Here is a 12,495-nt window from a genome sequence, read left to right as displayed (position 1 = left end):
TTGAAATAGTAAAGTGTCTCACTTTACATGTGTTAGTTTTGTTGCCAACCCTCCACTATTAATTATTACACAAATGTAACCACTCACTGTAATTACATTGAAATTAAGCGTCCACAGGCTACTATAAATCAACTGATATTTTTGCAATCAGCTTGAAAGACGTTTTTTTTTTGTTAGTTTTTTTTTTAAGTCTGTCAATTTTTTGTTGTCCTGCAGTGGTTGTTACATGGAAATGTTAATGGAATATTTGTTGATAATAATGTCATAGTCACTGAATACTGAAGTGTTTTTTTTTTCAATAAAAGCTACTTTGAGACTAAAAAAAGACTCATTAATTCCTTATTTGTTGTACACCGCATATTAATCACAATAGTTTTTCTATGAACATGTCACAGATACAGTTGTATAAATGTGTGCTGTGCTTGATATACAGTTAAAACTAATGAAGACCTTCAATGTTCTGTTCTATAAAAACTCATAGAAGACATAATTGGGATGTTTTGATGCCAAAAATCAAGATAATCTGGTTGCACTGATTGGGTGGCTGCACATAGCTTATGCATTGTGAACATACATTTCAAAAACAAGTGTTTTACATTTTATGTAATGAACAAAGCTTTAAAACTGTCTCATACACACAACTGCTACTGCAACATGAAGGAGTGACTGTTGAAGCCTCCACTTTTTTGAGTGACCAATTTGCAGGAAATTGCAAATAATGTAAATTATTTTGCCATCCATTTGTACTTCTAGTAACATTAAGCAACATTGATTTTATAAGTATTACAGATAAATTGTCAGAGAGTAACATGTCAAAACTTTGGACACGCCTTCCCGTTCCCTTGAAAATCCAAACTTCTGACTTGGACTGTATGTTTTGGCAAATAGAAAAAAAGGTAAAATAGCATATCAATATTATTTGGTATTGGCATCTAATAATTATATGTAATAATAATAATGCATTTAATTTGTACTGCACTTTTCATTCACAGTGAATCTCAAAGTTCTTCAGCATTAAAAATATATAATGAAGAAAATAACAGGAGTTAAGATGAAAAAGTCACCCTGAATAGAAAAGTTTTTAGAGGTTTTCTGGGGTCTGTGCTGCCCTCAGATGGTTAGGAAGGTTGTTCACAACTGTGGTGCAGCGGAGCAGAAGGCTCGATCCCCCCGTAGGCGTAGGTAGGGAAATGTCCTTACCCATATCAAGGTGTTGGTGGATTGTCTCTAACAATATTTTTACTGATCTCAAACAATTTAAACAATCTTTAACTCCATGTAATGTTAGTGGTAAGATCTCTGCAGAGTTGCCAGGTTTGTGTGTTTTGGTTTTTTTTTTGCAGAAAAGTGCGCTATTATGATAAAGAGTGAAACAGCAGGATATGTGGGATGCTCGACCTGATGATCTGGCAACCCTCAACTTCAAGCTGTAGGCATTGTTGACTAGCAGCAGCCCGGCAGCAGCAGTAGTGGAGTCCGTGAGGTGGAGAATCTGAAGTGTTTAGTATTTATAATTTAAACCTTCCAAACATCACAGAAGTGAAAATGACTTTACTGGACAAAACTAAGATGATCTGATATTATATTTAATTTCAGGTGTTAGGTGTTGTTAATTTGTGATTATTGCTCAGACATACTGTTTAATTAAACAACTTTTTTACTGTTGGTGAAAATTCCTCCCAAAAGCAAATTAAGACATCTGGTCCTTTTCAAAGAAAAGTCAAAGTGTCAGTAACAGTTGAGCTTAGTTAATAAGAAGGCTCTGTAATCAATCCAAACATTAATCTTTGGAATTAGTGGGAGACATATTTACTATTTAATGCCATTTCTCCCCTTTTCCATGAGTAGATCAAAAGCAGAGTTATTATTCCATATGTCATTAAGACATGAACATTATTTATAAGCTAAATTAGCCACAGCTCGTCCAACTGATCTGTTTGTGACTGTCAGGCATTATTTTATGAAAATCCTGTCAGCAGCAGCCTGAGCAGCACAGAGACACACAGACAGGTGAGCTGCAGCCACTCAGGTGAGCTCTGATGTCATAGTGAAAGATCTAACCATAAGCTCAGGAGCTGAATGAAAAATAATCCAAATAGAAGTTTTTGAGATGATTTAAAGATAAGTTTGAGCATCACTGTTGCTCTGTCATGAAACTCTTGAGTTGTGTCGTCAAAATCCACAAACTGAGAGAAGGACAGAATCTCAGATGAGGTTTGAAAACGTTACAGCAGCTAGTTACAGAGCAGCACATTATCTACAGGTTTCTATACATTTATTTTATTGTAACATTTAATGTTATTTTTAAATGTTAAGTTTAGTCTCAGTTTAATAGTTAAGTAGTCTATCAATAAAATAAAATGTAACAATCAGAGAAAAAAATCATTATACAAGATACAGGAAAGTCAACAAATGCATAATCAGTTAAGTTAACATTTTGCATGAAAGAGATAAAAGTGATAGAGAGCAAGTACACATACACAATTATTTTGGCCGTTTCACAAAAATGTCCCAACCAAAGTCAAAACCAAACCTACATCCTTGAACCCCCCCATGGTGTGGAGCTTATCACTGGGGGCCAAGAGGAAAAAGACCTTATTACAAATGTAATTACTTGTTATTGAAGTTATATATTCCTCTTTTAACTGAAACAAACAATAAAGAATAACCTGATTTTGCACTGCGGAGTGTAAAAGTATTGATCTATTCCTGTCGTGTCAGCATGCGGCCAGTGGCGGCGCTCACACACAGAGACTCACTGAACACAGCAGGAGAAGAAGAAGCTGCCATATTGCAGTGATACAGCGAGTTTACTGACTGAAGCTTAGACACCGCTCCGTTTCTATATCTAAGATGCTTTCGGCGCAGAGTTTTGGAGACCCCGGGAAGATGAAAGATTATCACTACACTGGTCCCGTAGAGCACCGTTTCTCACCGTACGCTTTCAACGGAGGGTGAGTGTGACGTTTAAACCGCTGGCCAGTTAGCCTGCTTGCTAACTAGCTAACCAGCTTAGCAAAAACTTACATGCCAACTGAAACAAAACAAAGGTTGAGTTCATAAAAGGTATGAAAGCAGAGCAGCGTTTATTTTCCCAAGACATAACTTATCTTCATTTTAGTTTGATATTCTAGTAAAACTGGAGATCACATATTTAATAGGGATATAAAAGTCACGGTTTCGGTTTCGGATGTGTAGCTTCCGTTAGCAGGTAACTGACACAGCAGTAACTCTGCATGTTCACATTATGTGAGCTTCCAGAAGATGAATGAACTCACCTGTGCCGTATTTTCTTCAGGACTGTGCTAGCTGTTGCCGGGGAGGACTTTGCCATCGTAGCCTCAGACACCAGGCTGAGTGAGGGATACTCGATCCACAGTCGGGACTCTCCAAAGTGCTACAAGCTGTAAGTGTGGACCGTCACTGTCAATGAAGGACAGTTTAAAAAGACAACATGTTATATCTAATGAATCAAATACATCACATCAATAATGATTCATTTTCTGTATAATAGCGCTGTGTAAATGAACCAAAAAGCTATTATCAGTCATCTTTATTGTGTCCCTGCTGCTGAAGTCACAGCAGTTATACTTTAAAGGACTTAACAGTTTTTCAAGTCTGTCTTGAAACAATAGTCACGAGCAAACATGAACATTGAAATGTTTTTTCTTGCTTTTATCATTTCTCCTGTTCATATTGACCATTAAAAGATCCCTTCATAATGCACTTACAATGTAAGTGATGTAGGACACAAGCCTCCTGTGCAAAAATGTATTTTTAAAAGTTTATATGAAGCTAATATGAAGCCTCAGCCGTCCAAACTAGTCAAATCAAGAAGAAGTCTTTCAATGTTAGTCTTTTTAGTGAGTCAAAAGTCCCTCTTTTTGTTACTGTACTTCCACCGCAGCTCAACAGGGAAACACTGTCCGAGGAAACACAGAGAGGGAATTTGATGCTAAAAAGACTGTAAATGTGTCAGATATCCACTTGATATGACAAACTCAGACTGCTGAAGACTTATAAGATTCACATAAACCTTTAAATGCATTTTTGCAGAAAATGACTGTGTGGGCACACGGTGGATTTTGGCCTCCATCACTTACATTGAAAGCGCTCCTCTAACTAATGTTGTTCTACTAGCTGCAGTGCTCCTCTGTGAGGAACCATTTGGCATCTATGGATAAAATTACTCATCACCACATGAATCACAACCAACTTTAAGGACTTTGCTGCCCTGACTGTCACTCATTTGTTTCATTTTACAGGACAGACACGACTGTCATTGGCTGCAGTGGTTTCCATGGCGACTGCTTGACTCTGACTAAAATCATTGATGCCAGACTAAAGGTGAGCCGGCGTCTTGGTTTCAGTCTCTCTTTGGTTTCATCCTCAAACTTATCAAATTCAGCTGACTCCACTAACTGTCTTTGTCTGCTGATCATAGTGTTCCAGGAATTAATATTCTAATGCGTCTTTTTGCTTTTAATCAACACAGTTTGAATTATTCTATAAATCTCATACAAGAAGCAACTAGAAGGATTTATCTGTACATTATGGATATTTGTCCTGCAAGACCTACAGTTGGTGTCATAGGTTAGTTAATATTTACAAAACAACAACACATAAACTGACGGTCCTGCTTCTCTCTCAGATGTACAAACACTCAAACAATAAGTCAATGACCAGTGGAGCCATCGCAGCAATGCTGTCCACCATCCTGTACGGCCGGAGGTTTTTCCCCTACTATGTCTACAACATCATCGGAGGGCTGGATGAAGAGGGCAAGTACTTCAACGCTACTGATACACATATGCACTTGTTTGTGCCAGTATAAAGTTGTTGTGGTTGTTAAGACTGCCATGATTTCAGGGGGGCAGTGAATGTTGAGCTGCTGTTTGAGTCAGTGGGTTGTTGTTTATATTGTGCTGTATGTATAACACTGTAGGTTGTATTGTCATTGTTTCTAAGATTTATTTGTTTTTATTCATAATGTCTAATTTCTGTGACGTAGGCAAGGGAGCAGTTTACAGCTTTGACCCAGTGGGCTCCTATCAGAGAGACACCTACAAGGCTGGAGGATCAGCCAGTGCAATGCTTCAGCCACTACTAGACAACCAGGTACATAACACACACATTCACACTCTGCTGTTGCTATCCACAGTGGACAAGTGGCAGCTGAACATGGTACAGTTATGTCTGACTCTCCTTTTCACACTTTATTATCACAGATTGGTTTCAAGAACATGGAGGGTGTGCAGCATGTTCCTCTGACTAAGGACAAGGCGATTCAGCTGGTCAAAGATGTGTTCATCTCAGCGGCAGAAAGAGACGTCTACACCGGAGACGCCCTTCGGGTCTGTGTTGTCACTAAGGAGGGCATTGATGAGCAGACTATACCACTGAGGAAGGACTGAAGAGGAGACATGATGTTTCCCGCTGTCTCTGCTTTCCTTCTCTGTTTGTTCTTTCCACATTTACCATGCTGGTCGGGTCCCTTTACATCAGATCTCTCTCTTAAATAGGAGTGTTGTTCCAGAAGTTGGCTTTTAGTAGCCTCTTATGTTAGGCTTCAACCAGGGAACTTTGTATTCCATTTTTTTGATATTGGTTCACTTTTTGCATTCATTTGAAGTTGAATCTTTTCTCCCTTTTTCCACAATTATTCCCTTCAGTCTTTGCTATTACCAGATCCTTGTATTTGTGGTTTGCCAACCTGATTCTAGATCAGCACTCCTGTTCTGAGAAGCCAGTTCTTCGCTCCCCTTGCCTAGAATTTTCCATTATGTTTTGAGGATACAATACTCTGCTTTTCTTTTTACATTCTTAATAAATGTAAAGAATTGAAAAATCTGCTCTCGTTCATTTCACATGTTCACACAGACATCACCCTAATGAGCAAAAACATAATGGGAAATGAAAATAGTTGTTTATACTTTGAAATTTAGAACAAGGCTGCAGCCACGACAACTAATACATCAATGAATGTGTGGAAACTTACTTCTTGTACTATTAAGTTTAGATTTATTTTACATTACAACAACTGTAATGAATTCTGAAGTCGTATAATGTTATTTACTGTAACTTATTAACTAGACAAGAGAATAGTAATTTATTTTTCAAATACTCGTCCTGTAATTGTTTTAACTCCTCCACCTGGTCTTGTGACAGTCAACCTCACTGACACCTACGTAAACTAAAACTAAGAAGGTGCCTGTATTGTGTGTGTTTGCCTGATGCTATTGATTAATTAATGTCATGTACTTTTTCTTAGACAGCAGATGAAACAGAATTGGTTTTGGCAGTTTTCTTTTAATGAAATTGCACCTGGAATATTCATGCCTCCTACTGCAAAATAAGGAAATAAAATTGAAGGGTTTTGGTTATAAAAACACAGTTCACACTGATAATAGGATATTGGAAATTAACAACAACTTGGAGGAAAAAAATCAGAATGATGTGACAAGAATTTCTCCACCATGAATACTTAAAGGATAGTTTTACTTTTTCAACTACATCTTATAAACAATACTCTCATGCCCACATGTACACCCAAAGAGTTACTGGTTGCTGTAATCATTTCTCATGTCTGTACCGTGTACAGATCCCTTCCTAACGTGTCTCCAGTGTGAGAGACAGAGGACAAAATCCATCGTCTTGTTTTTGTGTAAAATTCATCTGAAGCGAACATGAAGCTTCAGCAGTCGGATGTAGACAATTGAAGTTATAATTTTCCAATGTTAGTCTTTTTAGTACAAAATTCTTGCTTATCTGTGATAGGATAGTAGATAGAAAAACAAAGTAATGAATTTCCTGCTTGATTTGTCTCACTCAGACTGCTGAAGCTTCATATTCTCTTCATCACAATCTAGAGCAGAATACATTTTGTCTGAATATGACCTGATTTTGTCCTCCATAATTTACAGTCGAGACACATCAGTACAATTTTAATGCCTCCCATTAAAACATAGATATACATCTTTCAAATATTAAAAAGCAAGAGAGTAATAATCATACCGCAATATAATATCTACTACCAGACGACACAACAGAAGGAAAGAAGACAGGTGGCATCCTGTTATTTTTACTTATTTTTTTCACTGATATAATGCTACATGGCTGCTACAGGAATAGTTTCAAACTGGTTTTGTGAAATGCCGTTTCGCTTTGCATGTCAGAGCATGTAGTTGAGTGTTAGTTTGAATTGCGCTCTTCTGGAACTTTTTAGACCTACTTTCTACAGTTTAGGATACAAACTGATGGCATATTGCTGCTATTGTGACAAAAAACATGCAACTCTTTCTGAGCAGATCATAGAACTGAGACACACAGGACATGTTTGAACACTGTGCTGGAAATCAAATCAACCAACCTTCCAGCGACTTGACCGTGTCAGCTCTCACATCTGGAACTCCTCCTTCCTGACAGAAATTCATTTTTAATGAGGATCGTGTTGCCTGAGGCACTTTTTCCAGAAGTGGTCCACCCCACCAACACCAGCCTGAAAGCTGGAGAAACAAAACTCTATGTTGACATGATGCACTGTGCACTTAAACTCGCTGTTCACAAAATGTTGATGGACTCACTTTTCTTCAAATTGGAGCGCTTCTCTGCCATGATGAGCTGCTTTCCCAGGTCCTCGATAGTCACTAATGTTCAGATTTAAGGCTTCACTCTCCGAACATGATGAAAGTGAAAGTCTTTCAGGTATATATACTGTACTGTACTGTACTGTACTCAGACTGGTTTTCACACCTTATGTACACTCCTTCTTCTGTACTGATAAGAGGTCACTGAGGTCATTGAACATATTTCACTTGAGATCATAAGTATAAACTGACCTGAATTATTGGGATTAAGTTAAGAATTTTCAAGTCAGATTAATTCTCATTCACAGGTTCTGTGCAGTTTGTGAACATTGTTAAATTCATGTTTTAAATATTTCCCCAAAACATTTTAAATGGATTCAGACTTCTTCTGTATTAGCTGGAACACATCCTTCATGTTTAGTCAATACATATTTTACATTTTTGCAAACTGTAAGTGTCTTTGATGATATTCAGTATTCTAGCAGCCGTTAGCCTCTGTATGAGAAAAGATGTTCTTGTCCTACGGGGAAATATCACTTATTTTGATTACATTTGTTTATGGAGGCTGATCATTTCTGCTGCTTGTTATTTGCCTCACACCAGCATCATAGAGTCATAGACCTGCTCTGACAACATTCCTCTTTGGCAGGACAGAAGCTGATATAAATCAAGGATGCAGAAAGATAGAAACATAAATATAATTGATGAGAAAATTAAGTACAAAAGCAAAAGAAAGACGCAGGAAAGATATCTTGAACCTTTAGACATCACTCTTTGTTTATAGTATTCTTCCCCTGCTTTTTCCTCTTGTTGTCTTCATCATCATATAAGGAACTGGAGTATTTTATTGAATCTATTCTTACACTATGTCTGTCACAGAAGAACACTGTGGATTTTGTCCTCCATCACTTCCATTAAAATCACATTTGGAAGGGAGGTTTCCAGTTTGAAGAATGGAAACAATTACAACCAATAACTCTTTTATCGTACATATGAACATATCACTATTTTTTTTTAAGACACACTGAAGAATATGAATTCCACTAAGGACCCAGTGATACCAGTGAGGAGTTTAGCTAACTGATGAAGTTTTGCCACCATTGCTGTAGAAAACAATATAAATGTACGTTAATGAACTCTGCAGTGAAGCCATTAACGGCAATAAAATAAACTGAGTTGCACAGTTGAAATTTCAGATATTTTCCTGATCAGCTGCCCTGGAAATAACTGTCGGATTAATATTTGCTCAGTTATCTTAAAATATGACTAAAAATATGTTTTCCAGCTGTGCTAATTGTGAATTTGAGTTTAACAGTAATAAAATCCACAGCAGCTGTGAGATTAGAGCTGCAACGATTAGTTGATTAATTGATTAGTCACTCGAGAGAAAAACAGCGACAATTTTGATAAACAATAATTTTAAGCATTTTTTAAAACTAAAATGACAAAAATCCACTTTTTCCAACTTCCCAACTGTGAATATTTCCTTGTTTTCATACTCCTCTATGATAATAAACAGATTATCTTTGGATTTTGGAATATGTTTAAAAAAACAAGACATTTTGAAAGGTAACCATGGGCTTTTTCACAATTTGCTTATATTTTATGTACCACACAAATAATCAATTATTTGAGAAAATAATTGTTAGTTGCAGCCCTGTGTGTGAGATTATTCTGCACCACCTGAAACCATGAAAATACTTTCAAACATCCTTGTTTAGGAGGAAACCAAACAACACTCAATTATTTTATTTCCTTTTATTAACCCAAATCAATCAGCAACTGTAACAAGTGTTTAATTAACAACTGTTTTAATAATCAAAACTCTCTCACACACAAACAGACACCCGCAGTGTCCTTAGGCGTAGTACTGCAGGTTGGCCTTCTTCTTGGCCTGGACCTCCAAGATTCCCTCCATGTAATCCTCGTGGTTCAGCTCTGTGGCCCCGCGGCGCAGCGCGATCATACCAGCCTCCACACACACAGCTTTGCACTGGGCTCCATTGAAGTCGTCGGTGCAGCGGGCCAGCTCTTCGTAGTTGACATCGGGACTGACGTTCATCTTGCGGGAGTGAATCTGCATGATGCGAGCCCTGGCCTCTTCGTTCGGCATGGGGAACTCAATCTTCCTGTCCAGACGTCCTGAGCGGAGCAGCGCAGGGTCCAAGATGTCGACTCTGTTGGTGGCAGCAATCACCTAAAAAAATATGCACAATATCAATGTAGTTACACTGTCAGCATCAAACTGAAAATCTAAAGCAAGAAGCAGGTGAGGTAAATAAGATGATGGGGAAGTCAGTGTTTTTTTAATTAATTAATTAATTTATTTTAAATTTTTTGTAGAAAAGTATTTATTTTAGGTTTCTATATTTACAGGTCACAGTTTTTGTTGTGTAGTTTGTGAAAACATCTGTACGGTCCTGTGTGTCCATACGTCATATGAAGTGTCTCTAACTTCATTGTTCTTTTGTGTCCATTTAGAATCGGTACATCTGAAAAAAAGAACTTCCTGTCTCTGTATTCAGTCCGTCTATTACAAAAGCCTAAATTGAATATGAAGAAAAGTAGCAGATGTACTCAGTCTCTGTCTCCTTGACAGATTAAAAAAAGAAAAGAAAAAAAAAACCTACTTATCCTGAATCTAAAAATTTGTTCTGTTGTCAAAAATTTTGAATGGTACAAAAGGTGTTTGCACACTGTTACTCTTTTACTTTACCTATATTAGTGCTTTTCTCTGATAGTGTGACAGTGTTAGAACTAGAAAACATTGTTTAATTGTGATACGAAATTAGATGCGCCAGGTTTTAGTAGATGTAGCCTGATCCTGATATTAAAAGCTGCATTACAGGATACCATATCATCTCAACTTTTTTTGACTTGTGGTACACAAGTTTGTTGTCTAAATTAACTCTACAGAGCAAGTACTGAGTCTGGTTTCTCAGGAAATGTCTCTGAGTGGTTTGGGTTAATTCAGACGACAAAATTGTGTAACACAAGTCAAAAAAATGTTACAGAATTCAGAAAATGGATCAGAAGCTGACTCCTTGTATATCAGTCTGTCTAGTTGATGTGTGGACTCTGCTCAAATGAAAACTGAGTGACTCTGAAGCTGACTCCAGCGTCGTGAGTTTGGAGGTGGTGTGACGGTGGTCGCAGCCTCACCTTGACCTGCATGTTGGGCTGAAACCCGTCCAGCTGGTTGAGGAGCTCCAGCATGGTCCTCTGCACCTCTCTGTCTCCCGCCTTCTCGCTGTCAAATCTCTTGGTGCCGATGGCGTCCAGCTCGTCAATGAAGATGATGGACGGGGCCTTCTCCTTGGCCAGGGCGAAGGCATCCCTCACCAGCTTGGCTCCGTCTCCGATGAACATCTGGACCAGCTGTGGGCCAGCCAGCTTCAGGAAGGTGGCTTTGGTCTGAGCTGCGCAGGCTCTGGCCAGGAGGGTTTTCCCTGTTCCAGGTGGGCCGTACATCAGGACTCCTTTAGGTGGCTGGATGCCCAGGTTCTCAAACTTCTCCTTGTGGTTCATGGGCAGCACTATGGCCTCCACCAGCTCCTGGATCTGCTTATCCAGACCTCCTATGTCGCTGTACTGCTCTGTGGGGCGCTCGTCCACCTCCATGGCCTTCACCCTGGAGTCGTACTCGGTGGGGAGGGTCTCCAGGATCAGGTAGGAGTCTTTGTTGACACCCACCAGGTCTCCAGGCTTCAGTTTCTCCGCGTCTACCAGCCCGATGACCGGCAGAAAGTAGGTCTGCCGGGTGGAGGTCTTGATGACGGCGCACTTTCCTTTTCTCTGGGAGTCCAGGTCTACGTTAGCCCCGTCCTCCTCCTGGTCGTTGGGGTCCACGTCCAGCAGCTCGATGACGTTGGACACCAGGTAGGGGAGCGTTTTGTTCACCTTTATCTTCTCCGTGTTTTCCTTGATTTTATCCTTCATGGCCTGCAGCTCGTGCGTCACCCTCAGCACCTCGCTCTTCATTATCTTTATCTCGCTGTCGAGGAGTCGAGTCCGCTGGACGATCTCCTCTGTGGACATCTTTAAAACTTCTTCCCCGATGCCATCTTCCACCTCGTCCCAAACTGATTTGTCACTCAGCGACGCCGACGCCATCTTTCTCTCTGCCTGTTTCGGTCTGTCTTCGGGAACTGTGACGTGCCGGAAATGAAGTGTCTATTTCCGGTTTACGAGTTTTTAAATGATTTTTTTTTTTTTTTTTTAATTTTTTTAATTTTATTTTTTCAATAGCTTTGTTGAAAATGGCATACAACGAAATGTACACTTGATGAAATGAAAATTTGCTAAAATAATAATAAGATCGATGGCTCGCGTCACCCTCTTTTTTAAAACAACTTTATTGAAACAAAATACAGAAAGTTTACAGCACTTTGTGTTTACAACTTGAGTCTACAATCAAAAGCACGTTAAGGGGACAAAGGTTGTAGAAAAAAAACTAACTAACTAACAAACTAATAAAATGAATAGTTTAATAAATATCGTGTAAAGTTTTCAGTGGTTATACCTTTTAACAGTTTTTTGTTTGTACATTCAGATTTTGAAAACTGTATTGTTTGGATTCACTGAATATGACAGGAATCTCTATTTGCAGTATGTATTTGATTAATTTACTTATTAATTTGACCAAATTCCCTGTCCCACCCACATAAAAATTGAAAGAGGACCTTACTCAAAAGGAGTAGCCTATAGTAGTCAATTAAAATAGAAAAAGAAAGAAAAGAAAATAATAAATTAATATAGAAATAAATACAACATCTTTAAAATCTTTTAAAATTCACCAATCTGAACAGTACATTAAACATCTACAGGAAACGGTGCAGCACGTATTTTTATACTGCCCTAGATATCAGCAAGAGAGACAGACACTCCAGAGGAATCACATGACACTAGA

General features: G+C 38.5%; 2 protein-coding genes across 2 annotated transcripts; one reads left to right on the top strand and one right to left on the bottom strand.

Moving 5' to 3' along the window:
- The first annotated feature begins 2,761 nt into the window (after positions 1-2,761).
- Positions 2,762-5,848, top strand: psmb1 (proteasome 20S subunit beta 1). The gene is made up of 6 exons (XM_067592030.1): positions 2,762-2,954; positions 3,299-3,406; positions 4,266-4,347; positions 4,652-4,781; positions 5,012-5,118; positions 5,229-5,848. Exons 1-6 carry the CDS (start codon positions 2,854-2,856, stop codon positions 5,412-5,414), a joined length of 714 nt encoding a protein of 237 aa, XP_067448131.1. The 5' UTR covers positions 2,762-2,853; the 3' UTR covers positions 5,415-5,848.
- A 3,481-nt stretch (positions 5,849-9,329) lies between these two features.
- On the bottom strand, positions 9,330-11,755 carry psmc3 (proteasome 26S subunit, ATPase 3). Its single transcript, XM_067591960.1, has 2 exons — positions 10,749-11,755; positions 9,330-9,783 (listed from the first exon to the last, which is right to left on the bottom strand). The coding sequence occupies exons 1-2, from the start codon at positions 11,697-11,699 to the stop codon at positions 9,445-9,447; spliced, it is 1,290 nt and encodes a 429-aa protein (XP_067448061.1). The 5' UTR covers positions 11,700-11,755; the 3' UTR covers positions 9,330-9,444.
- Between the last annotated feature and the right edge of the window lie 740 nt (positions 11,756-12,495).

Source organism: Thunnus thynnus, chromosome 1 (assembly GCF_963924715.1).
Source record: "Thunnus thynnus chromosome 1, fThuThy2.1, whole genome shotgun sequence".
In the NCBI taxonomy this organism is placed as follows: Eukaryota; Metazoa; Chordata; class Actinopteri; order Scombriformes; family Scombridae; genus Thunnus; species Thunnus thynnus.
This window is presented reverse-complemented; position numbering and strand designations above follow the sequence as displayed.

Coding starts and splice junctions, on each gene's coding strand:
- psmb1 (XM_067592030.1), top strand. CDS start 2,854: ATGCTTTCGGCGCAGAGTTTTGGAGACCCCGGGAAGATGAAAGATTAT. Junction 3,407..4,265: donor TCTCCAAAGTGCTACAAGCT/GTAAGTGTGGAC, acceptor TTCATTTTACAG/GACAGACACGACTGTCATTG. Junction 4,782..5,011: donor CGGAGGGCTGGATGAAGAGG/GCAAGTACTTCA, acceptor TCTGTGACGTAG/GCAAGGGAGCAGTTTACAGC.
- psmc3 (XM_067591960.1), bottom strand. CDS start 11,699: ATGGCGTCGGCGTCGCTGAGTGACAAATCAGTTTGGGACGAGGTGGAA. Junction 9,784..10,748: donor AGCCCAACATGCAGGTCAAG/GTGAGGCTGCGA, acceptor ATATTTTTTTAG/GTGATTGCTGCCACCAACAG.